Here is a 27,557-nt window from a genome sequence, read left to right on the forward strand (position 1 = left end):
TCCTCAACACTGATATAATAATCAAATTATCAATCGATAAATACCTCCTAACTTTGATGTCCCCTGAAAACCCCACCCCCATCTCCATCACTCCTCCATCATCCCTCCATCTGTGTCTCTCCCTTCATCTTTTATTCACAGTGCTCTATTGAGTGGATAAACATCAAATAAATATCGCCATAGTTGCTCTGAGACTAGCCTTTAGCCTGGCCCTAGTTAGCCTGCTTCAGCCCCTCTCTTTCTCTCTCTCTCTCTCCTCTGGGATCACAGTAGTGTCTGCAGCTGGAGAGTAGGGGGATGAGTGGGGTTAATCAGCCCATGAAGGGCTGCGGTTTCTGGGGGATCTATGGTCTGCTGGGACCCTAGTGTGGAGCTTCTGAAGTCTTTGTCTTCTTCTGACAGGGAGGTAATTTGATAGCCTTTATAGTGTCCAATTTAAATGTCAGTCTTTTTCAGAGGAGAAAGCTGTATAACCTTCTCTTGCTCATTCTTTCTTTTTCTAGTACTCTCACTTGCTTATGTATCTTTATCCCTTTATCATTTTTTTTATTCATCTTTTCACAATCTTTTCACAAAATATTAAGTCATACATGTTATAAATGATATATTAAATATCTTTTGTGGAGCTGTGGCATTAAACTGCTGCATTTGATGCAACAGCTCATGCACCAGTATGAGAGCTGGCAAGAGGGAAAAAACATCTCATAAAACATGTAACTACATTTCAAATAATGAAATGATTTATATGCTGTATTTTGTTTTGTCAATGCAGGGCTACTTTTAAATGCGCATCAATAGAGAAGAATGTGAAAACAAATGTATTTTAATTAATATGATGCTTTTCATTTTTGCTTAATTTTTAGAAAGAAGATTTTTTTCAACAACTCATTTAACAGACTGTGTCGATCCCTCACAGCCTCATTTCCATTCGTGTGAGTTTACATATGACAGATTCATTGGTCTTAATTCTTTTAAATTTAAACAGAATGTTCAAACCCCCCCACCCCCAAAAAAGAACAAAAAACATAAACTCAACTCAATCGATATTTTAAAGAATATTGGTAACCAAACAGTTTAGATTTTGATCCCTCAACTTTGTTACATTGTTTTTTGTAGCTTCTGTGGGAGTCTGTGTGTGTGTGTGTGTGTATGACACGAAGAGGGAGTTTATTGTAAGCATTCACTAACAACATAACAACGTGTCTTAATTGGCCTAGGAGAGTATGAGGAAGTGTGTGGTGTTAACTAAAACAGCTGCTTTTCGCTGTCCTGCAGACATGGGGCCCACCAGGCACCAATTTCCCCCCTCTGAGCTCAGTGTATAGATCATATGAAGAGTTCAGATGCAAAACCCTCTAAATCCATCATACTTCTTTTCTTTTAAATGAGCATTTTTTATCAGGCTCTTATGATCAGGTTCAGTAGTTTCATTTTAAAGGTAATTAGTTAGTGAATAACTTTTTTTCAAAAATATCACTTTAGACAAACCATTGGTTTTTAACAAGTTAGATTTTCTTTTGCGTCATAACCAGCTAAATCCACTTGTGTGTTTTTTTTGCAAAAACCTCTAAATCCACCTCTTTGGGACAAGACAGTAAATAGTTGAAAAATCACTAAAGATGCAACTAGAAACCCTGTATGAATACAGAAAAGATTCACACAGTATAACCACAATGGCACAAAATGGCAGCGTATTTATTTTAACAACAAAAAAAACAGACGTTACACAAACAACACAACATTAAAAAAGCATTAAAAATACATGCATCTGGCATAACATCCATATGAGGCAGAAGAATGGCATCTTGTTTGACTTTGTCGTTGGTGAAATAGAGATGTTGTTTGATGTATAATAAATCGGATTCCTTCAAAGTAACGGCACTGCACGAAAAACGTTATGAGTGCATGCTACACTTGCGACCGAGTCATTTCCACTGTATCTACTTTCTTTTGCCTTATAACGGGCAGAGTTTTGAGGTAAATAATGTTTTCTTCTGCTGTTCAATGTCAGTAGGACAGGCTCATCCATTTCATCGTACTCCATCTTTTATGTTAAAAATTTAAATCTGAATCTAAAACAATCTCCACAGGAAAACCGGCTACTCAGCGCGCCGTTATCTCATTTTTGACGGAGGTGGCATCTTTTGCATCTGAACTCTTCATATTTTCATATTCATTATTTGACTAGTATCTGTCAGTAGATGAATCCAGAAGAACTTCCCAAGACCCTATAAGCAATATATTAACACCTTCCTCTCCACCCTCTATCCATCCCCCATCGTGCCTGAGTGGGTCCTGACCCCACCACCCCTCCCAGTGAAGACGCCTCCGTACAGAGACAGCGATACAGGCGTGATGGTGGTGGTGAGGACAGGTCTAAGTGGATCTCACCAGAGTGATTCCACATGTGCCACGTAGAGCTCCATAACAAGTAGGACGATACCGTCTCACAGACCCACCTGGAACCCATGAGAGATGCCAGTTATTTTAACGGTAGCCCTGTCTGTGTAGTATTTTGTAATTGTACACGTCCTACTGAATTGGCCACATGCATGGCAGAAAGCACAGCTGGGAGCCTAAGCCTTTTTCTTTTTTTTAATGATTGTCCATGATAATGGTTAGCATTTACAATTGTTGCTTAAAATCATCTTTATGTATATATGTGACCCTGGACCACAAAACCAGTCATAAATCGCACGGATATATTTGTAGCAATTGCCAACAATACATAGTATGGGTAAAAATTATAAATCTTTTTCTTTTATGCCAAAAATCGTTATGATATTGTCAGTCCTCTGTCGTGTGTGTCATGTGTTCCCGCCTCTTGTGTCCATATTTGTTTTGTTTCCTGTCCTTGTTTAGTGTGATTATTAGTTTATTCTGTTCAGCTGTGTTTTAGTCATTAACCTGTGTATTTAAGTTCCTGCCTGTTCAGTTTTGTGTCGTCTGGTCAACTTGTTACTCCCCGGTGTTCCTGTCTGTGTCAGTCTTGCCTTGTCTTGCCCTGCCTTGTTTGGAGATATTAAAGACTGTTAATTTGAGTTTACCTCCTAGTCTGCGTGTTCCTGTATCCTCCTCATGTGTGCACCGTGACAGATATTAAGTACAGATCATTTTCCATGAAGATATTTTCTAAATTTCCTTCTGTAAATATATCAATATATATATTTATATAGTAATATGCATTGCTAAGTACTTAATTTGGACAACTTTAAAGGCAATTTCAAACAGTTGTATCTCGACTAAATATTGTCCTATCCTAACAAACCATACAATGGAAAGCTTATTAATTCAGCTTTCAGATGAATTTAAACAAATTGGCCTTTATGACTGGTTTTGTGGTGCAGGGTCACATATTTTATTGTTATTTCAAAGACCCTTTCAAAGAAAGTCAGTTCATTCGGTGTCCATATTTGTAATGCCTCAGGTCAGCTATTTAGGGCAAAGACCTCCTGTTTAGTTGAATGGGGAAATTCCAAAATCTTAACAACTCTTCAACAAAATATGACATGAAATGTTGTATATTATGCTCAAAACTGTTAAAAATTATAATTATTCAAATTATGTAATGATTGGTGTCAGTTTAAATCCATGTTATCAGATTATTGAGTATAACATGTACGTTATTGAGCATTACATGTACATGTAAGGGAAGTCGTGGCCTAATGGTTAGAGAGTCGGACTCGTAACCCAAAAGTTGCAAGTTCGAGTCTCGGGCCGGCAGGGATTGTAGGTGGGGGGAGTGAATGTACAGCGCTCTCTCCACCCTCAATACCACGACTGAGGTGCCCTTGAGCAAGGCACCGAACCCCCAACTGCTCCCTGTGCGACGCAGCATAATTGGCTGCCCACTGCTCCGGGTGTGTGTTCACTGCTGTCTGTGTGCACTTTGGGTGCAGAGCACGAATTCTGAGTATGGCTCACCATACTTGGCCGTATGTCACATCACTTTATTGCACTCAGTGACATTCAATAAGCGCAAAAGAATTAATCAGCCGATCAGTCTTTAAAACTGTAACATGGCCCTGGAGGACAGGGACCCAGCCCACATCAGTTACTCTCTGGGCTCCCATCATATTTAATGAATGCTATTGATCTCTCACCTCTGTCCCAGAACTGGGCTTGGACTCATTCTGTACACTCACTTCCTTTCTGTATTCTGTCTATAAATAGGTACTCATTCAGTGGCATTAAGGATGTAGGTTATACAGGCAGTAATAAGCTATATTTACATCCCTCAAGCCCACACCCTAAACTCTCGAAATGCTTGAAATGACACTTGGCTTTAAAATGTGGAGAAGGATGTGTGAGTTTGGTGCTGGTTAGTTTGAATTTGGGTGAGGTTCACTCACTGTCTGCCCTTCTCTGTGCCTCTTTCATTGGTTTTTTATCTTACAGTACACTGAATTCCTTTGTGCAAAAACAAGGAGCGGCAGCCATAGGGTCAGACATGTCACTGATCCTCTTGAGATCTCAGTCACACACAAAAACACACCAGCATCCGAGAGTCTCATGTCACCACTGATGCCAAGGCTAAAACCATAGTTCATGTATTTGGCCCCCGTCCCATCTATGACATGTAAATGACACTTGACCTATAAACTGTAGATCAATCTATCATTGTTCCCATCTCTCACTTCTTATCTCGTTGGGGCATCGGTTTAATATTTCTGAAATGATAGCAGGTGCCTGTTCTGCTTGACTCATAGAGGAGTCATGAATCTGTTAGTTGTGCCTGAGGTTTTTATGGGATCTGGGATTGTTGTAGTGAGATGATAATCTCGCACACGCATCATTACATTCCACACATCATTTTTAATGTTTAGCTTTGCAATGAACGCACAGAAAGTTTTTTTAGTGTGGATGTTGGCCCACGGATAGCCCAGACAGATGAACATTGCACACAAAGCTGTAATCTGATTGGCTGTTTTAATGCAAGTTCTGAGAAATGTACATTCACTATTATTTGAATCAGGGATGCACTAATATTAAAATTCTGACTAATAACAATAATTATTTCTTATGACAGATGACTATTTTGCCTAAATAAATTGAAAATGAAACACTTGAATTTAAACATCACAACACTGTGAAGTATGAAAAATTGGTGCTTATTTTGAGATTTAAAGATTACATTATAGGGGTTATATGATGCGATTTCAAGTTTTCCTTTCTCTTTGGAGTGTTACAACCTGTTCATGCATAGATACGATCCCTGAAGTTGCAAAGACTAAAGTCTCAAAACCAAAGAGATATCTTTATAAAAGTTAAGACTCGTCCATGCCCTCTTAAGCGGCTCATTCAAACACACCCCCACATGTCTTCGTCACGGGAAATTTTCATAAAAGAAAAGAAAAAAATACAAAGCTTTCCATTCTTAAAAGTCCATTTTGTTAAATGGACTTTTATGACTTTAACTATCAAATCTTGTTCATGACGTACTGTAATCAAAGGACTATTGACTATATTTCATGAGGTCTTAAAGGCCCAGTGTGTTCTGACTCGTTAGACTTCCTAGTATAGTCCAGAAACGTCACGCCCCTTACCTCAGTGGTATGCGCTCCGTTTGTATTGTATGCAATGCATCGTCAATATTGCTTATCAATTTGAGCCTGAATGAGACCCAGAGAATATTAGTGAAGAGGATCAGGATTAAGAACCGCTGCTTTACAACATTGATTTTGAAACTTGTGAATCCATTAGAATCGTTAAAAGACAGAATCGCAATTCATATGTGAATATATTTTTTCGTGCAACCCTAGTTTTGACGGCATGGCAACAACTCTTCCTGTTCTCTAAAGCAGCGCAACATGGCCCCGCCCCTTTTCTGCATGTTCCTGGGGCAGAGTTTATGTAAATTTCTGGATTTGTGATGTCACGAACCCGGGAAGTAGCTCGTTGTAGTCTGTACGAACCATTTTTGTAGGCATTAAAGGGATAGTTCACCCAAAAATGAAAATTAACTACTCACCTTCATGTCGTTCCAAACCCATAAGACCTTCGTTCATCTTCGGAACACAAATTAAGATTTTTTTATTAAATCCGAGAACTCTCAGACCCTTCTCGTAGCTTAGTAAAATTACGGTCGAATCCCTGATGTCACATGGACTATTTTACCGATGTCCTTGCTACGTTTCTGGACCTGGGAACATTGCAGTTGTGTTGCTGTCTATTGAGGGTCTGAGAGCTCTCGGATTTCATAAAAAATATCGTAATTTGTGTTCCGAAGATGAACAAAGGTTTTATGGCTTTGGAACACAATCAACCACCTCTTTTTAATGTCTTGTGCGTAAAATGTTGCATATGTATAAGAAATCCATTAATAAGGTGTTTTAACGTTAAATTGTCACTTCTGGACAAAATATGAGTCCAATAGTACATAATAACACTTCCTGTATGTAGCTTTTCATTTCACAAGACGTTAATTGATGGATTGGAGTCGAGTGGATTACTTGTGGACTATTGTGATGTTTTTATCAGCTGTTGGGACTCTCATTCTGACGGCACCCATTCACTGCAGAGGATTCACTGGTAAGCAAGTGATCTTGGATGGCCTGAGGGTGAGTAAATTTAACTGATGCTGATGAAGATTTTGTGTACCAAAGCAAGCACAGAGAGAGGGATGGAGACTGATGCCACTGATGTAATGAAAGTCTGGCTCTACTAACATATATCACATGGCATGATCCATGATCCACTGTTCTGTGTGGATGTCACACAGGAAATTAGCCCTTATTCCTGGACCTTACGGGTCACGGTGTGCACGATGAGGCCTGCTCCATGAGTGGCTGTCTGTGCAGTCAGGGCGGTTGATTTACACCCTGGTGTTAAACCCGGGAGCGGGGCAGAGTAGAAGGATGGGAATGTTCAAGAAACTGGCTGTGGAATGGAAAAATGTCCTCAGGGTTGGGACAGTCACGGGGAAAATGGAACACGGTTCATCGATGTTTATTTGTGTGGGAGATAACTGTCAGAGTCTTTAAAGGACCTTGCAGTTGTCTAACCATTATTACTGGTGTTTAATCAGCCAATCTAATTATTATTCCCTGAGAGGAAATGTGAGGTTGGATGTGAAATGATCCAGGTATGAGGTCATTATGAATAAGTGAAGCTTGTGCCCCTGTGTGTGTGTGTGTGTGTGTATATATGTGTGAAAACCTTCGGGCTTGTTTCATTCTCTGTTTCGTCTCATGGGTTATTAACTCTCATATATTACTGTTCACATTATTACTCCTTGTTCTTGCCCGAGGAGAGAGAAAACTATCCATCTCTGTTCATAGTTTCACTCTTGCGTTCCTTTCTTCCACCTTTCTCATTCCTTTTTTCAAACTATATTTATTTGCTTTACTGTCCAATGGGAATTAACGGATGGGAATAGGAAACTTCTTTCATATATATTCCCCCTGTCCTGTTGGTAAAACCACCAAACCAGTGCTCCTGTGAAATCATATGCATATCATGTAACATGTATGACATTATATGTGATATATGTGCACTACTATTCAAAAGTTTGGGGCTGGTAAGTTTTTTTAAAATGTTTTTGAAAGTACCTTATGCCCAATAGATGCTGTATTTAATTGATCGAAACAGTAAAGAAGTAATATTGCTTACATATATAACTTGAAAATAACTGATTTCTATTTAATTATTATATTGAAGTAATTTATTCCTGTGATGGCAAAGTTGAATTTTCAGCATCATTACTCCGGTTTTCAGTGTCACATGATCCTTCAGATATCATTCTAATATGCTAATTTGGTGAAATATTTCTCATTATTATCAGTTGTGCTTTTTTCAGGATTCTTTGTTGATTTAGCAAGTTGAAAAAAACTGCATTTATTTGAAATAGACATCTTTTGCAACATTATAAATGTTTTTACTGTCACTTTTGAAAAAAAAACTTACTGTCTCCAAAATATTAATGGTAGTGTATGCAATATTTATATATTTAATGATACTAAATTCTGTATTTTTGATCATGAGATTAATTATGTTTTATATGTTCAACAAAGTAATGTGAGAAAGATTTTTTAAAAAAATTAACATTTCAAGATCGAAAGTTCATTGCTGCAATGACTTTGGCTTTTCATACAAACATGAGAGTTTGCAATGTTTTGAGAAACTTAATGAACCAAACAACTTTCTCAGCGGTCCTGCTCTCTCATACCTGTAGACAGATAAGGACCTGTCTGCCTAAAGCATCTGTGTTTGAATGTTTATAGGAGATATATGGAAAACAGGATTCCATTGCTAGGGAGGCACGACCAGGAATGTTATCCTGGGCCTGGGAGAGAGGAGGCCCACCCATAAAAATGTTGCATAAAAACTGTTAACCTATAATTTACATATAGTCTTAAAAGTACAGTAGGGAAGCACAAATAGCCTGATGAATTCAGGGTCAGATAAAAGGGTGTGAAATAGTTCATAGTTATTTATTTATTTTTTGCTTTGATTAACATTTATATGTGCATTTTCATTTAAACGAACTGTTACGCAAGTGAAAAATAGGGCCTATTTAAGTCCTTTGTGATTCTGCTCCTTCTGTCACAACTTCTGTCTTTCTGTCTCTTTCTCTTTCTGGTTGACTCTGCCTCTGTGATGAGAGATACGAGGTGGTATGCAAACATTCCTCTGTGCAGCCTTCTGTCTTTTTCCTCTCATCATCTTGCTTTGCACTTTGTTGAAGTGATGTTCCCTTCTTGGTTTTAGTATAGCAAATAAGTAATTCAAAATCTATTCACTGTATGCATATGAATTTGCATGATGGTGAACGTAATCTTCTCTTGATCAAGAAAACATGCATACAGTCGTTGTCTCATATTGTGAGATATATCTGTTCTGAGAACTGTGATCATGTGGCCTTTACTGATTTCACCTAGATATGGCATTTCCCATAAATCTGCTATTGTTATTAAAGCATTACAGGCACAAATCACGTGATTTCCTTAAAATTGTGACCCTCCATAAGTAATATCATTTGGACTCCTCCAATAGCATGGCTGAAAGACAAGTTGAAAATGAAAAATTATGAGTTGCAAACACCATTTTACTGCCGTATACTATTTATTCTTCTCGTTTTCAAAGTAAAAAAATAGATTAGGGTGAGAGCATCCGTTAAGGAAGATGGGACAAAATAAAAAAATAAAATAATTCATGCTTCACGCAGACAGACATGCATGATCACCTTCATGAGTTTTTAGGTTTTTAATAGAGGCATTATCGGCAGAAGTTTATTATAGGCATTTTGTAGCAATAATAAAGCTTAAATTGGTCTGTTGTGAGGCCTTTTATGAATCTCTTTATGACAGTTCACAATCTGATAGACTTGGGTCATTCTTACATCAGGGTCGAGGCCGCATCTCATTGAAATCCCAGCGGCCCTCTGTCATTCACATTGGGTTGCCGTCTTCATCGGCGTGTGTCAGTTGTGTCTGACAGCTGGATGTGTCTGTGCGTGTGTGAGCTGCCGTGCTTCCCGCTACAGAGGGCAGAGCGCCAGCCCTGTGTCGGCCACCCTATTGTCACGGTAACAGACGGCTCTCAGCCATGCGTCTGCCTGATCAGCATAACACAGGCTGACTTTCTCTCTTGACCCCTCTTTCTCTCACCTCCTCTTAAATCAGAGAGTAATGGGCCCGCGGAGAGTGCAAGCGTATGGTTCGCTGACAAAGGAAGGTGGGAGAGAGTTGTAAGGATCTGCTTTTCAACTTGGTTTATTTAAACAGAAAGGAGACGGCTGAAGATTAGCTGGAGGCCACAGTCCCTCACACTTAGCAGCTCTTACTCACTCTCTGCTTTTTTTCCCCTCTCTCCTTCAGTTAGATTAATCACCTCAGTCTCAGTGCTGAAGAAATGAGCCTTTTGGGTCACCAAGCTTTTTTTCTCTTCGTATTTAATTCGTATTGCAGCCATGAAATTGTACCATTCACATATCTTAACACTAAATCTTAATGTTTGAATTTTATTTTCTCAATAGTTCCTGAACATAATGTGTATATATTCATATATTTATATAATATACCTTATTATCATTAATGTAACACTAAATCAGCTGTTTTAACATTTAAACCCACTACATTAGACATGCCCCTCTTTCCAAAGCTCCGCCTTTAAAGATGCATTAAAACAGGTGAAATCTGATATTTAAGAGACGAGCAGCTGTACTTCATCTCAGTGTTGTGGCAAAATGGTTTTGCACAGACCTTTAACTGACAACTACTTAATACTTTTAGCAAAAATGGCAGTAAAAACATATTACAAAAGTTTTTATGTCAAAAATCTTGAAAAACATCGTCTTTACACAAACATTGTTTAATAATAATACTGTGATAATAATAAGAAATGTTCACAAATTAACATATTAGAATGATTTCTGAAGGATCATGTGACACTAAAGACTGGAGTAATGGCTGCTGAAAATTCAGCTTTGTATCACAGGAATAAATTACATGTTAAAATACTGTAAAATAGATAAGGACAGTTTAGCAGTTGTTAACAGAGAGCGAATCTGGCACTTCCCACAAGTCATCATCGTGTTTTTAGGCTATAAGACTGATATATGACTGAATAAACCTGACTATGTTAGTTTACACAAGCAAAGTGTTTTTAATTGGTCATGTCAAGTAGAACAATACTTGAGGATATTTTGTTTACTTGCTGCTAACTGACTGAAACTGAAGTCTTGAATATGTTTTAAAGATTTGATGCCACCAAAGGACCGTTTAGCAGTAGTTAACAAAGCGAATCTGGCACTTCCCACAAGTCATCGTCGTGTTTTCAGGCTCCACACTGGTGATTCTCTTCTCTGGAGAACCGTTGAGGTTTGTGGCGGGTTGCCAGGTTGGCTGTCAACAGATCAATGGGACATGTGGAGTCCACGCCAGTTTAATTCTCCTCCTGATTGTGACTCTTTTCTGAGAGGTTCCCTGGGGGCTCCAGTTCTCTTAGTATGCTAATCCAACAGCATTAGCGCCTAGCTTTCCTCTCTGTTTCCATTGCACAAACATTAAGACAAATGAGAGTTTTGTGGCCTACTAAAAGAAGTTGGAAAAGTCCTCACTCATGAAAAAGATTTTGCCTGCTTACACAACACAGTATTCTTTATCCAGGAACTGGAAAACTCAATTATTTAGACAAAAAAGTGTTGTTTTTTTCCCTCTCTACAAATTACAGTTCCTCTCTACAAATTAGTATTATAATAGTGAGCCTTACTATGTTAGATTACAACAACAAAAGTCGTTTTTTAGATTAGATTAAACTGTATTGTCATTGCACATGTAAGGTACAGGGCAACGAAATGCAGTTTGCATCTAACCAGAAGTGCAATAAGCAGAGGTACAGGATATACGGTGCCTACAATATGTTACATATGTACAGAAATATACAGATAAGGCAGTACTATGGACATAATTTACAAATTTTTAAATACTATCAGTATGATATACAGATGGGTGATATGAACATACTATACAGATGGATTATGCAGTAAATGTATGTACACTACGAGCAAAAACTATGAACATAATTACAAATGGATATGAATAAGCTATACATTAAGATATATAAACACTAGTGCAATAAACATTGAAAGTGCATAGAAAATAAAAATTTCCAGTACATAGTACTCAGTGTGTAGATGGATTTATTTATTTTTTTAACCGATTTAGTGATGGGGAGGGGTGGAGAGTTTGTAGTGGTGTGTGAGGGGGGTATCATCGGGCAGAGTTCAGTAGGGAGACAGCTGTAGGGAAAAAGCTGTTCCTGAGTCTGCTGGTCTTTGTTCGGAGGCTCCTGAAGCGCCTCCCAGAGGGCAGTAAGTTAAACAGTCTATGGTCAGGGTGAGAGGAGTCCTTAAGAATGCCGCGAGCTCGACATAAACAGCGTTTTCTCTGGACGTCCTCAATGGCAGGAAGTGGTGTCCCTGTGATGCGTTGGGCGGTTTTCCCCACCCTCTGCAGTGCCTTGCGGTCAGCAACTGAGCAGTTCCCATACCAGACTGTGATACAGTTGGTCAGGATGCTTTCAATCACACAGCGGTAGAAGTTCACCAGGATGGCTGGAGACAAGTGGTTCTTCTTCAGTGTCCTAAGGAAGAAGAGGCGTTGGTGAGCCTTCTTGACAAGGCTGGATGTGTTGGTGGTCCAGGTCAGGTCCTCCGAGATGTGGGTTCCCAGGAACTTGAAGCTGGAGACAAGTTCAACAGCCATCCCGTTAATGTGGATGGGGTCATGCGTGCCACTTTTATCAGTCAGATCAAGTACTGTAGAACAATGCTTGAGGAATATTTTGTTTATTTTCTGCTAATTAATTTTGTGAATATGTTTTAAAGGTTTGATGTCACAAAAAGACATTATTTTAGAAGTAGTTAACAGAGAGAATCTGGCACTTTCCACAAGTCATCACTGCAATTTCTGGCATTTTTCTTCTTCTTTTATTTTTTATTATGGAATTAATCATTTATTGTGTATAAAAACATTTAGGGAATTTTTAACTTTCTGGTTAAGTGTGGAAATATTTTTGACCACTATTTTTTGTAATATATTATTTTCATAACATTTATATTCATTCTTTGGTAAATTACCATGTGATCAGAGAATCAGAACAGGTCTTGTTAATTGGATTAATTGTGGTTCTATTTAGACAGTTTTCATTACTGTAGGTGTTTGTGGAGCAGATCTGCTGTCCTGGTCTCATTCCAGTCCTCTGAGCTCACTGTGATGATCCTGCAGTCTTCAGGGTAGAAAATGTCCTGGGCAGTTCCGGCTACACACACACCTAAACACACATTCAGATATTCATATGTCATACATCATAGTTATAAACACGTTCATTTGCATGTCTTTCTGCATTCCCATACAACAACATTTGGGTGAGACCTGAGTGCCATCGACTGTGTGTGTGTGTGTGTGTGTGAACATGAAAGAAATGTTGGGATAGAGACATATCAGACCATTGATGTGTTAATGACTGGTTTTCTAGCATTATTGGTGCTAATATTCATAAAAATGTATTATTTCAAGTGGATGAATCAGTCATTTAGTGTGTAATATGTTCAAGCCAAACTATACTGCATTTTTTTTTTTTAAGTAATAGTATTTTTTGCCCTTCAACACTGTAAAATATGTATTTGTTATTTTAATGAGTTGAACCAACCGATTAAAAGGACATCAGTTGGTCTGATGAAGACTAATTTAGATGTTACCACATGAAGTTAATTTGTTAACTTTTTTTTACAGTTAATGCTTATGAATTTAACCTGAGCTACATGTAACATTTAGTGTGAATTCTGCAAAACTTTCTCTGTCAAACCTTGTGGCTTGTCATTTTAAAACTTGTTCAACAGCATGCTTTTAAAACCTTGCATAAAGCATGCAAACATGGCAACAAGAGTTACCACACACTTCCATTTAAATCACACCTACACATACGCGCGCACACACACTCAGGCCAGCTGTCAGCGTGACTAATATCGTGGATCAGGGTGGAGCAGATGACTTCTGCTAATGAGTAATATCTCCAGCTATACTGCGTATGACTTATGTTGTAATACATTAGTGGTGTATAAGCAGTTGCTGGGAACCAGACGAGAAAAAGCAGACAGGCCTGACTTTGTCAAGACGTTTGAAGCTGATATCTTGAACGGTATGTAGGGTTTCTTTGACCTTTATAGGCGTAACATACAGAGAATATGTGGAGGATCACATACGACCCCTCTCACAGTAGCCTACAGCTTCCTCTTTTTTCCAGGATGGCAAGATAAAAGGAGGAACAAGGAGCCAAGCAGCACTTCTGGATATACGACACTTCTCTTTTTCCTTTCCTTCCTTTCATTCTTTCCCTCCCTTTGGCGGTGCATCCCACCAGTGACAGACGTTAGCAAAACCACTCTGTTGTGACATTACACACACTTACAGGAAGAGGAAAGGGGTGCCGACAGGATGGCCCAAAGAACAGATGGAATCTAGACATCACTCCCACGTCAAATCACTCCGTCAGACACACACACAAACATTTACAAATCAGGACATGCCACAGACATACATTTTTTATTTTCGTACTAATTTTAAATTAATAAATAAATTAAATTCTATAGAATTAGCTAATCTGTAACCTACATTTCACTACCAATTCAAAAGTTCAGGGTAATTAAAAATAATAATAATAACCCTTTTTTTCATCAAGGATGTGTTAAAATGATCAAAATATACATTCTTCAAAAAAAAATCGAATAAATGCAGTTCTTTCTATTTGTCATAGAATTGTGAAACGGTTTCCAAAAAATATTAAGCAACACTAGCATTTTCAGCATTGATAATAAGAAATGCTTCTTAAACACTGAATCAGCATATTAAGAGTGATTTCAAACGTATCATGTGACACTGAAGACTGAGTAATTGCTTCTGAATATTCAGTTTTCTCTGTAGCTCTAAATGCCTAAATATACTCAAAAAGTCTGACTGGACATAAACCTTTGACGTCAATGTGATGTAACAGACAGAAGACAGAAAATATGAGACTAGCTGATGAGTTAGTCTAACTATGCGTGATTATATGATTAGTTTCATTTTATCCCTGCTGTCCTCAGCTCTATCATACCAGGTCAGCAGTCCATTTTATGACTGAGAAACACCCACTTTATACTATGTATCAATATCTTTGTGTCAGTTATTTTAACTCTCTTCCTGTGCTTTAGTTAGCACATCCTCTGGGTTGTTTCATTGTGAGCCAACGTGAGTGTGTGTGCATAAGGTCAATATTGTGTTTGTCTGCGTGCATTAGTCATTAGGGAGTTTAAGCTCCCTGATAAAGGCTTTTGTGTTTTAGAGCTAACTCTATCAGGCCATCTGACTGGTTTTAGATGGCTTTTGTTTCTATTCACTGAAACGTCAACATCCTCCACCCCACTTTGAGCATGCAGGGGTCACTGTTCAGGGGTGAGGGGTCAACACCTGCCTTAGTTTTCGCTATAACATGTTTGGGCTGTTTGTAATAGGTTTTACAGGGATTCTTTCGGAAGAGTGCATTAGCATTTTAATTTGACTTTTAAATAACTGGCTGAGTAAATTTTTCTGCGGTTATATGACAATTATTAGTATTATTTATCTTAAAGTTAGATGCCTTTGCTAATGCATGTGAAAAACATTACTTGTCATGGCATTTGAAAATAAATATTGTCTCTCATGTGGCAGCTGGCAGAGTCTTTTTATGCTTAACTTAGTCTGTAGTTTAAAGGAAAGAGCTGAGTCCTTTTGGCCCTGTTTCTACATGCCAGGTGAAGCATTTTAAACTTTGTACCGCCCCCTAGTGGTCGGTGTGTAAACAGGCTCAGGAGTGTCATGACTGTATTTCAATTTTTGGTGAATTATTTACAATAAGGTCCTATTAGCAATGCATTAACTAACAATGAGCAATACATTTGTATTCATTATAAGTTACATAATATTAACAGATAAACCTTTTTATAATGTATTTGTAAATGTTGAAATTAACATTAGAGTGATAAATGCTGTAAAAGTATTTTTCATTGTTCGTTTTTGTTAACTAATGCAGTTAACTAATGTTAACAAATGGAACATTATTGTTAAGTGTCATTAAATTATTGAAATATTTGACCTAAAATCTTCAAGCAGATGTAGAATTTGAGCTCAAATGATCGAATGATGAAAGATGTTTGCAGGTATGGCATACATCAAGATAATTCATGATCTCAATAAAGTGGCGTTAAAAACAATATTAGTCTATTTCTTGCTTTTTGTTATATCCAGGTAGAAGTACTAACAGAAAGCAGTGGAGAAGCAGGGCTTGTCCTTAGCAGTCACTGAGCTCTGTTACCAGGAAACTTCCTCCTGAGGGCCCTTACACCCTCTTAGGAGAGATGCGGCTCTCATCCCAGTCATGATTCTTCCTCCCAGTTATCAACTAGCTGGAAGAGTTTTCAGGGCTGAGGACAGAGAATGCTGTCTGACTTAAAGGAATAGTTCACTCAAACATTCTGTCATTAATTGTTCCAAAGCTGTATGGTTTTCTTTCTTCTGTGAAACCTAAAAGAAGTGTTATTGTTGTTTGTCCATGCAGTGGAAGTTAATGGTCATTCAAAACAGTTTGGTTCTTAAAAAAAATATATATAATATATATATATATATTTTTTGTCCTTGCAAGAAAGTAAGTCATACTGTTGAAACTACATAAGAGTCAAGGTCAAAATAGTTAATGATGACAACATTTTCATTTTTGGGTGAATTACCCCTTTAATGACAATAACATTTGTCTAAATATACCACTGCTTTCCACACTGGCCAGAATCGTAGGACAGAGTGACTCAGAAACAATAAAGCAAACGTTTTTGGGTGTTTTATGGCTTTTGGTTTCACGACACACACGCACAGAGACATGCTTGGAAAAACATACACTCATGGACACACATCCTGTAGAATACCTGCATGCCAGCCTCTGTTATTATGGGCTTTCTATAAACCCATTTTCCTCATGGACAAAGTTAATGGTGAGCAATAACGTTGAGAATAAAGTTTATTGAAAACAGACAAACCACACTTGTGTGTCACACTAACGTTCAAAAGTTTGGTGTCAGAAATCTGTTATGCTCAAACAGTAATATTGTGAATGCAGATGCATAATTGGCTTACATTCTTTTTTTTATAATTGAATTACATGCACAAGCTAGCAGTGACACAATATGCTGTGAAGCCTCATTGCTATTTAGTAAGAAAGCACTAAAGTCTTAATTACATTCCAAGTCAGATGTGGACACAGTCAACTGAATTTATGGTTCTGTGATCTTTTGATCTATGTGTAAAATTATTTTCTTAAATTTGTTTGTTTGATTTTATCCTTTTACTATCATTCTGAAATGGAAAAAAAATACTACTAATAATAGTAACTTGTGTTAAAGTAATAATAAATAATAATAACTTGTGTTAAACGGGTGTGCATGACATTAGAATATGCCGTTGGATTACATTTTAGTGTATTGTTTATTAATATATTGACCAAGGTGAATTTTACGATCAGTAGTAAAGAGTATTGATCAACGCTTGTATTACACACAGCAGGCCTGGTGGAGTGTGTGTTTGATTTCACAGCAGCAGAGTTGTTGCGTGCAGAGACAGCAGGTTTACGCTTAAGAAGATAGATCAGAGTTCCTCGTTCATTCCTGTGCAGCATACCAGAGAGAGAGGAATGTGTTGAGGAGGTCACCATGGGTCAACAAGTATTTGCGGGACCTTGTTCTGGAGGTGATGGCCAGCCTCTCAGGTTCATGGGAGCCAAAGGTCAGAGGTCATCCAGAGGGTTCTATTAGTTATGGGTCAACTCGTGATGTCTCTGTGAATAAGAAGTGATGATGAGAGCACTGATAGCTCTACTTATCTTTAACGGCTTCTTCCTGTTCTCCTCTGCTTCTTTCCTTCATTGTATCCTTCTTTCCAGTATAAACACAATTCAGTGGTCAGACCATACTGAATTAAACAAACACAATTTTGCAATATTCTCCCACATAAGCAAATTAACCCACACATACACGCACAGATTTGATATAGTCTTACAGACACACACTTCATACTCACCAGGACAAATAAACCCAACTCATAAAAATGTGGGGACAGAGCACAATAAAATCCTTCCCTTGGCATTTTAAAGCTTAATTAAAATGGTTCCTCAGCGCTTGGCCAATTTGGAAGCCACTTCATTTAGTAAACAAAGATCTCCAAGCAAAACGTGGAGGAAAATGTTGTTTGCTAACTGAATGAATGTAAATGTGAGAGACACTTTTACATAAATGTATTTGCCTGAATTCATTTTTTATATTTTTATTTATTAGTATTTATTTTTTCTTTCTTTTTGACAATTAAAAATGACTTGTGTCCATATAGTGTTGTTGACATATCTTGAGTGCTAGCAAAGCCAAATTGGGAATGTAAAGCCTTTACCTGTTTTTAAAGATAATGCTCAGAGAATGTGAAGTTGTTGAACGGGTGGAGAAAACTATGCCTCCTCCCCCTATTTTTGGCTTAATGATCATGTGCACAGATTCATGGCAAGTCTTCTTTCAGAACACTGCTCAGGTTTCCTCTCTGACCTGCTGTGTCAACAGGCAGAAACATTTGTAGCATCAGTCCCATTTTAACTCTAGAAGCCTGCTGCTGATTGGCTGTTGTAGTGGAAAAAACATACTCTGTGCAAGTACAAGTTGTGCAAAAATGCGTTCTTGCTGTGTGGTGGCAGTAAAAGGCTTTGTACTCAAGGGGGCGATAGAGCTAACTTCATAAGTAGGATACTTTATGTAATGTAACAGATGATTTCTATTTCAAAGAAATGCTGTTCGTCTGAACTTTCTATCCATCAAAGAATCATGAAAAAAAATGACCGGTTTCATGGTTTCCTCAAAAATCTTAAGCAGCACAACTGTTTTCAACATTGATAATGATAAGAAATGTTTCTGAAACACCAAATCAGCATTATAGAAATATTTTGAAGGATCTGACACTGAAGACTGCTTTGCCACCACAGGAATTAATTACATTTTGAAATATAATAAAATAGAAAATGTTTATACTATCAGAAATTTAGTAATAAGCTGTACGTTATTAAAGGAGATTGATTTTTCATTGATTGATTTTTTTTTGCTGTAAATAACAGAATTAAGTAGTTTTGGTAAATGCAGAAGCTGTTGGTTAGACTGTTTATTTCAGATTGATTGACTGTTTTATCTCAGCAGTTGGGTGCTTGGCCCTGGTGAATTATTAACGGTGTTGAGGGCGTGGGGAGCCTCTGATTGCAGTGCTGAGGATAAAGGTTGGATCGTCTAGCTGTGTTTTATGAGAGAGGAGCTGTTTGTTATTACATCTGGCTGTGTGGATGTATGGAGGTTTTCTAGGACAATTGAAGCACTGTGTTGCAGGCTGCTGCGGGGTAAAAGTCTAATCATTAATTACACACACTGTGTAACGGCCTGAATTTGTTTGCTATTCCCAATGTGAAAGTCAAACAACCTGATTGATCTTTCTATGTAGCCGTGTTTTGAAGTTGGATGGACAATGGTCATTCTGTCATAAATAGAAGGAAGTCTATTTGGGATTTTCGCTGTGTTTAGACAGATACATTTACACAAACAGACACAGAGCTGCATGAGATTTGCATGCTCACATACACTCATGCATTCAGATTTTGGTATTTGAGAAAATACAAAAGACAGTTAACAAAAAATTACATTTTTTTTAGGCATGTACCGTCCTAATTCCATGGAATTATTTAAGTACCTGCAGATCTCTCAAGCCCTCATTTCCTTTGCCTGCGGGCTGTGTGTTTGCCTACACAAAACACCTTTTGGTTTCATTCCGGTGTTTTCTTCCTTCACACATCGCTGGCATAGTTTGTGCGTGGTTAGCTGGATATTCTGGTCTGGGCAGGTCTAACAGGCTGATCCTCTGGTCCTCAATATTGTGTACGGGTCAAAGCAAATGGAGGTGTTTGTCAGGAATTCTGTAGCCTGGAAGGAAAGTCAGGATCAGACTTCTTTGGCAGGATTGAATTTGTAGTTTTATTTAACTGTAGCTCCTTAATGGGAGAGACCACTATATATGATTATCATCTTGTGAGGGGACGACAGTCTTAAAATATAAATATAAATAAAACGTAAATGTAAATACATATTTTCATTTATGAAAAATGTGTGTGAAAAATAAACGAGGTATTATGGAGAAAAACATGCAGCTAATATATATATATATAATTTGTTTTAATTCATTTCTTTTGTATTTTGTTTTTGTGCAGCATGTGTTTTTATACAGTAAATAAGGAAGCTATATATTTGCCTTTAAAAAATTAATTATAATGTACTTTATATATTTATAATGTGTGTGATAGTGTAACAATCTGAAATATTTGCATCTTACAAAACTAATTAATAAAATGATCAAATATTTTTTTTCTTTCTATCCCAGTTTGAAAGCCTCCGTCTTAGAGAATAGTAAGAGAAGGAGAGAGGTAAACCCAGAGGAGGAAGAGGAGTGGAGAGTCCAGTCACCCTTCCGTGGTTGCTGTGCAACTGGAGGGGAGGGGCAAAGATCAGAGAGGAGTAAGGGAGCGGTTGAGGGCTGGTTTAAGGTCATATTTCACCAGCACTCTAGTTGTTTGTAATACTAAACTTCCAATCCCACAGTCAGTGTATGTGGGTGCTCTCTCTGGACAACTGTCACCAAGAGATCAGAGGAACGCCTGGTCTGGCACTCTGCAAGACTGACTTCAGCCCGTGTGTGTTGAAGTCCCAGGTGAGTGACAAACACTCGCGCATAGTCAGTGTCAGTAGTCAGGAAGAGTATCCGGTGGTGGCTGTACTCAGCGGCGGGGAGATAACACGGTACACGGCGACAGAAGCACCTGATCTGGTTACTGGCTAATGAAAAGGAAAAGGACATTTGAGCTCATCCATCATCATGTATGAAACTTATGCTGGTGATGTCTTTCCAGGTGTGTTTAGACCAGTGTCACGTGGATATTTGAAGATTATCATTGGTCTTTATAATAGGAGCATTTAAAGGAACTAAAACTGAATGTTAAAGCCTGATTTTCTTCAGTGTTCACCAAAAAACCAGTATTTTTGTCAAAGTGGTGTGGCTTTTAAACTGGAACCGTGTCTCCTGGTGGACGTCAAGCCTCAGTCGGGGGAAGGCCGGTGATTTTCCAGCCTGCTGCTTGAGTTAATTACTGCTTGTGGGTTGCAGTACTCGTGTTGGGATTTCCAGGACTCACAGTGGATGTTTTTTGTATCTAGTAGACAAAAAAAGACTTGTCATCCAATTGTCATCCACACCTGTGGATATTTCAGTGATTGGAGAACAGACTTTTTTTCATTCCGCTGCAGCCTCATGGATTTAAAAGCCAATCACTTCACTATCTTCAAGCATGAACCGTGTGATGTAGTTCTACTTTTGATCCCAGACTTGTGAGGAACAGTGCGTCGTGGCTTAACTATTGTACTTTTAAGTGACCTCGATCTTATCCCCAGCTTTTAAAGAGGGTATGATGAGGGACAAGCGTTCTGGGTCTTTAAGGAGGGACAGGGACAAGGCAGAAAAAGCCGCCCCGATCTCCCGCGCTCTCAGCTGGCTGAGCGTGTCCTCGCTGTCACAGCAGACCCGTAAACTGTTCCACAGCCAGACCAGCCTCCATAGACACTCCCACACTCCACATGGAGTGGATGAAGATGATGATGACTGGGTGTATGAACCCCAGCACTATATAGGTGAGGATACACGTGTGTGTGAGCATGTGTAATTTGTGGTCAGAGATCTGAAAATATCCTGAGGGTGCCTCTTTAATGTAAAGGAAAATTAGTGTAAGAACTACCATTTCAAATTTTAGGGTTGGTAAGTTTTTTAATAGTTTTTGAGATATTTTTTTATGCTCCCCAAGTCTATATTTATTAGATTAAAAATACAGTAAAAATAAATATTGTGAAATATTATTACAATTTAACACAAATGTTTTTATTGTAATATATTTTACAATGTAATTTATTCCTGTGATGCAAAGCTGAATTGTCATTAGTCTTCATGTCACATTAGCTTTCAGAAATCATTTAATATGCTGAAACATTACTTATTGTTATCAATGTTGAAAACAGTTGTGCTTTGGGATACATTTTTCAGGATCCGAACAGGAAAATTTGAAAAGAACTGAATTTATTTATTTGTTTGTTTGTTACATTATTACAAAATTCTGCTCTTTTCAAATTGTCTTTATACTGTCACTTTGATCAATGTAATACAGGCTTGCAGAATAAAAGTAATAAATACATTTTTTAAAAAAAAAGAAAAAACTTACCGAACCCCAAATCTTTTATCAGAAATATTTAAGGAAAGTGTATATTTAAAAATGACTTTAGATTCCCTTTTTAATCACCTTTTTGTGGTTCATTTAAATCCTACAGTGTGACAACTGCTTAATCCGTTCAAATGTTTTATTCAATTTTAAATATGTAGTCTCACTCTCAACATTAATATGACATAAAACCGCATGCATAATAATTAAAAAAATATTTTGAAAAATTCTATTCAAACACATTAGAACATGTGAGAGTTTCACTTTGAAATTACATAATGTAATTGTTTTATTCATATGTTGCAATGAGATATTGGGAAATGTTCATTTATTTTTATTTCATTTAAAATATTACATTTATTATTTTGGTATTTTTTTTAAGTAAATCTGCTAATTGTTTTTATATACACTTGCACTGTGTACACTTACTGTCCTTTTTACTTCCTGTAAAGCTTAAAAGGTTCATTCAAAGGTTATCATACTACTTTATGTAGTTGTGCACAGTAAACTGCTGATCAAATTGCTTCATGACATTTGGTTTAACAATTAATAGATTCCACCATTGTCTTTGGATTTATTGCTCTTGCAGGAAGTTAGAGAGTGAGTTGTTTACAAGGAGGGAGAACTTAGGTCACTGTCTTTTTTATTGCGAGTCTGTCTTTGTTTGAGCTGTTAACATGTCTTCCTTATCAACAGGTTATGTGAGGTCTGTAGGGCTGAAGTAGAGAGGCTTTGAGTTAGGAAATGGGAAGAAAGTGCTAGAAAAGAGGCTAAAGCAACTTACGATGAGTCTGCGTAAATGGGTGATGTCACTGACTGGTGGCGATACGGGTCTGAGAGCCCATGCCAACTCTCTCTCTGTGTGTGTGTGTGTGTGTTGTGTGTGTGTGTAGACACAAGGGAAAAAAGATGCCCTCATTGTGCCTGCTGTAGTCAGTCCGTCAGACAGCTGTTCAGCCCTAAAACTGAACGTCTTAATGCTCTTTCAATTAATGAACTGATTTACCTTTAATTTTTACCTTTTAAATGAAAATAACATCTGCATAAAAGTTGAGTTGAGGTAAGTGAGCAGAATTACTGGATGTTGGATCTGGGTGTTTTTAGCTAAGAAATGTCAGTTGTTCTTACATGATCCATGTTAAAATAAGAAGCTTGTATGAAAACTTGCATGTATCAATAAAATCTTTCAGGTTTGAAATAAGGTGAGGCTGAAACCGATTACCAAAAGCAGATCACATCGGTCAGTCTCATGCATATCTCTTTGTGTTGGTCTAAATGTCCAGTGGCACATAATTTGCTTTGTAAATCAAATGACCAATCTGCCACTCCTGCATGAAAGCAGAAACTCCACCCTGGTATCTCTGTAGACTTGTTGTTTATTGGTTGACCCGATTGAGTGTGTGTGTGTGTGTGTGGTTTTGGAGTGGGCTGTAACTCTATGATGGTTCTAATGAGATATTCTATCAGGGTAGAGTAAAGTTACTGTAGGGGTGATCCCAGCGCTGGACTCGGTGGAGTAAGATTAGTCTTTCCTCAGCTGTCACTGCTGACTCTGTTGACTCCCACGCTCCATTTGGCATGGCTTTTTACAATCAGATGTTTTGTAGAACAGATTTGCCTATTCATTTCTGTTCCAGCATGAGTGCGTTTCCAGCACAGTAATGCTTTATCTTTGGCAAGGTGGGTTTGCATAGCTTGTGACCTGTGCAAATACCTGGCGCATGCCATTTTCATTGTAGTGCATTGGTGCAGAGTTCTGAATTGTTTTGTGTGAAGTCATAAATCAGATTTTATCTATCAAATGGCACTCCTTTTTTCAACAATTGAGCAATTGGCATGATATGCCAAGCCCCAGCTAAGAAAAATATGTCCTAAGAACATTTTGCTAACATTCCGATTAAGTTATGGAAATGATATTTCTGAATGTTGTCTGAACATTTAAAATGTCAAATTTTGTAAGTGTTTTAAAAATATTTTTTATTATTATGGGAACGTTATTTTAGAATGTTCTCTGAACATTCTGAAACAAGTATAAAATTGAAAATAAAAAAATGAACGCCCAAACGCAAACATTGGCGTTTAAAACATTTTAAACAGTATTTTTCCTATATATTTTATATTTATTATGTGCGCAATTTTATTTCATATTAATTCTTGAAAGGCTACATATTTTCATTTGAAAAATTAAAAAAAAAATTGTCACACTGCATAATTTAAATAAACTGCTAAACAAAGAGAAGTGATAACCAGTGTATCCAAAAATATACTTGTTATACCCTGTAAATTATTATTTATTTATTTTTGTTTTTTAATTTACTGATAAAGAGGTTTTCTTTTGTCTTTTTCTGTTTTCATATATCACATGTATGTCCATTTGTTCCCCTGAGGCATAGCAGGAAAAAACACTCCTTTTCCAAAACAGGAAACAATACAGGAAATTTCTCCAAAAGCACCTAAATTTCAAGTCTATATTAAAATCCTGACATTAACAAGCATACAAGCTTCTAAATTTAAAACATATATTTATTCTTTTGGCACCTACACTGGTACATGCAAGCCTAATTAAACTGCCCTAACTGCTGCTCCTGTGCTCTTTATTTAAATGCATCCTATAATTTTGGGCTGTCAGGCCCTTGTAGTAGACCCATAATTTCAGAGTGCGGGTTGCCCGGCGACAGGATGTTTTTGCTGGTTGCTATGGAGGTGAAGTGACTGATTGTGTGGCTGTCCTGATTCTTCCTGGGACAGGCTCACATGCCTGCTGGAGAGAAATGTCTGTCCTGAAGACAGGCTTGGAACACAATCTGTGCTTTTGATGCTTGTGTATTAATTGATGAGTTGATTTGGTTAAAATTGTTGAGGTCATGTGTTCAGTTCAGTAGAAACTAACTAAGAGCAATGTACTTGTGTCTGTGCTTTTAAATTTACTTTGCTGTTATTAATACAGAAACCAGCATCATAAATCAGTGGTGACTCCATCTCTGTCCCATGTACTCTTGAGATAAAAAAACCAAAACAAAAAAACTTCTGTTTAATTCTAGCACATTTTAAACATTAAATATAATACATTTATTGATTTATTTATTTTGAGTGCAAGCAATTGTTTTTTTCTCTCTCTTCAGAAATGATCTTGATTGGTTTAGCTTCTGAATATTCTCCATTACACAGCTTACCCAATTTCACATTTTGGATAGCCTTCCGTCACATACTGTGATGACTGTATAACGTTATAAAAGTATGGTTAATTGAGATATTACGCAATAATTCCTGACATAATTCTGTCAGTGCGATCACTTCTGACGGCTTGATTGACAGCGGCGATGCACGCACGTGAAGGAAGCGTGACAGCGCGGGTTAACGGAGGGCCAGTAACGTTACCACACAACCAGTCAGAATTACGTTTCACGAGCTTTCGGTAAGCTAAAATTTATTAATGTCTGCTCTTTTGGATTCAGCGAGTCCATGAGTCTTTTGAACGATTCATTAAAAGAACCGGCTCATACAAGTCATTTATTGTGAACCGGATTTCACTGGTCAAGTCGTGTTTGTATTGTGCGCACTTTACGAAGACGGTGTTTCTTGACATTATTTTGCTATATGTGTTATTTTTATCTCGTCACGTTCAAACTCATTCACAACTCATGTGAAAAGTATTATCTTCTGCCTTAGCGCTGACAAACATCCAAGAAAAGACACTAGAATGTTTCAGGTGTTCTGACCGCCATACACTTCACTTTTAAGGTGCTGTTAGTGTTGGTTATCAATGCTCATACTTCTAAAATCTCAAAAGTTGTTATTTATTACTTGGTTTTCTCCCCCATAGAAGTCTATTATAAGGAAACAGCTTAACGCGAACGCATCGACAAACTGAGAACATTTTGTTCAGTTTCATTTTGTAATAAGCATGAAAGTAAAGACAGGTACATTTTCTCCAGTCTCGGCTGATTATCTGTAATGATCACGCCCTCCCGCAGAGCACTAGTCATATGTTAATGATCTACTCGAGCCACGCGAACAGGGTCAACGCCCCCAAACAATGGTAAACAAAGCGTTCATTGTCATGTTTTATTGATTTGTCTGAGCGTTTGGATCATAACACGTTAGGGTTACGGTTACGATCAGCAGACGGTCCTATACAGAGTAAAACAAACTTTCACTTTGAAATAAAGGTCGTGATCCTGAAAATGAACATTGTGAAGCATCCAGCGGAGCACATCGTTTCTGACGAGTGAGTATTGTTTCATTTTTTCCTTAGGAAAATGTAGCATGGCTTACTATAGTAAATGTGCAGTGACCCTGGTTTTGGGGCAGACAGAGCACAGTTTTACTAATACTATTGTTGTATGGTGGTTGGTGATTATTATTTTAAGTAGCCATATGTTAGTATTTTTATTATTTGCCTATGGGTTATGTGTGTGTGCTATTCGTATTGTACTCTGCACAATATATGCTAACAATCTTTTACTTTTTCGTATAGGAATGTGGCTGCATTACTAGTTCTGTGGGTTTTAAAGCAATGCATGGTGAAAGACAGGACACGTGCCAGACATATGATGTTCATCAGTTTCAGAGGAACTCTTTCCAAAAATGACACAAGGATGTGCAACAATGTGCTCAACAATAAGCCTCTGACACTCATTGTTTATATTTTGATGTGCACTATTTACTTAAATAAATTACAAATAAAACATGTTTTTTAAATCTCCTAACATTCTTTCTCATTTCCACCTTGAGAGGCCCATTAGGGGGTTGGATCTTCATATATGCCCAGGTGTGATGCACATCAATATGTATGGCCATTGACACTCCCTCACATATGGACAACAAAAAGTGTCTTACAAAAGTTAAATCACTATATTGTTTTATGTGAATAAGTAAGCAGAATGGTTTTCACATCTTTTTATAGCAAACTTTCTAGTCTATAACATCCAATACTCAAACGTCTTGTGAGTATATGTTTTGTATGAGTTTTCTGGCCTTACTTCAGTGACTTAATATAGATATATTTTTTATTAACCATGCATAAACATAATTTTATCAAAAATGCAAGCATGTACATACATGTTAATTGCATATTATTCTAGCACAGTTTGTGCTCAACACAGTGAAATGAGACTTTAGCCATTAATATGTTTATAAACAACTGAAAAAAAGCACAAATGTAAGGGCAAGTGAAAACTAATGAAGGGCCCCAAAACACCCTCAGACCCCAGCAAGTTAATGTCACATGATTACCTTTAACCAATCACAGATATATAAGCATGTTAATTGCTAAATTACGAAAGGATGTAATCATCTGATATCCGTTAACTGATTGTTTTGAACATCACTATAAATTAATTCACTACCAGACAGCTTTTCAAGCATTCTTTATTCTGTTGCTTGGCTTTGACACTAGTTCCTTGCCCATGTTAAACTGTGCCATTGTGTGCAATACTTGTTAAATATCCTTTAAAAAAAATCTTTACATTTACAATTTTCCATGGGAAATATTCTTAGAACCTAATTAGGGTATTATATTATATACTCCATATTTATTTATTTATTTTTTTGCTTTAACAATCAAACATACCACAGCTGCACAGTATACCAAGGCAAGATTTCTACTAATATGCAGTGACAGAGTGACGATTTCCTTTTCAACGTTACACGTTTATTTAAAGTGCCCCTATTATAGGTTATGAAATGTTCATATTATTATACGATTCGCTCTGTGATTC

General features: G+C 37.4%; 1 protein-coding gene across 1 annotated transcript in view; it reads left to right on the forward strand.

Annotated features, from left to right (window-relative positions):
- LOC306843487 (NHS-like protein 1) overlaps nt 1–27,557 on the forward strand; it is a gene marked incomplete at its 5' end in the record, with an annotated part of 93,260 nt that overhangs the window by 22,255 nt on the left and 43,448 nt on the right. The window contains one exon of the mRNA XM_079375013.1: nt 21,023–21,259. Within this exon, the coding sequence (XP_079231139.1) occupies nt 21,023–21,259 (237 nt within the window). The remainder of the gene's footprint in view (nt 1–21,022; nt 21,260–27,557) is intronic.

Source organism: Barbus barbus (assembly GCF_936440315.1).
Source record: "Barbus barbus genome assembly, chromosome: 24".
Classification (NCBI taxonomy): Eukaryota; Metazoa; Chordata; class Actinopteri; order Cypriniformes; family Cyprinidae; genus Barbus; species Barbus barbus.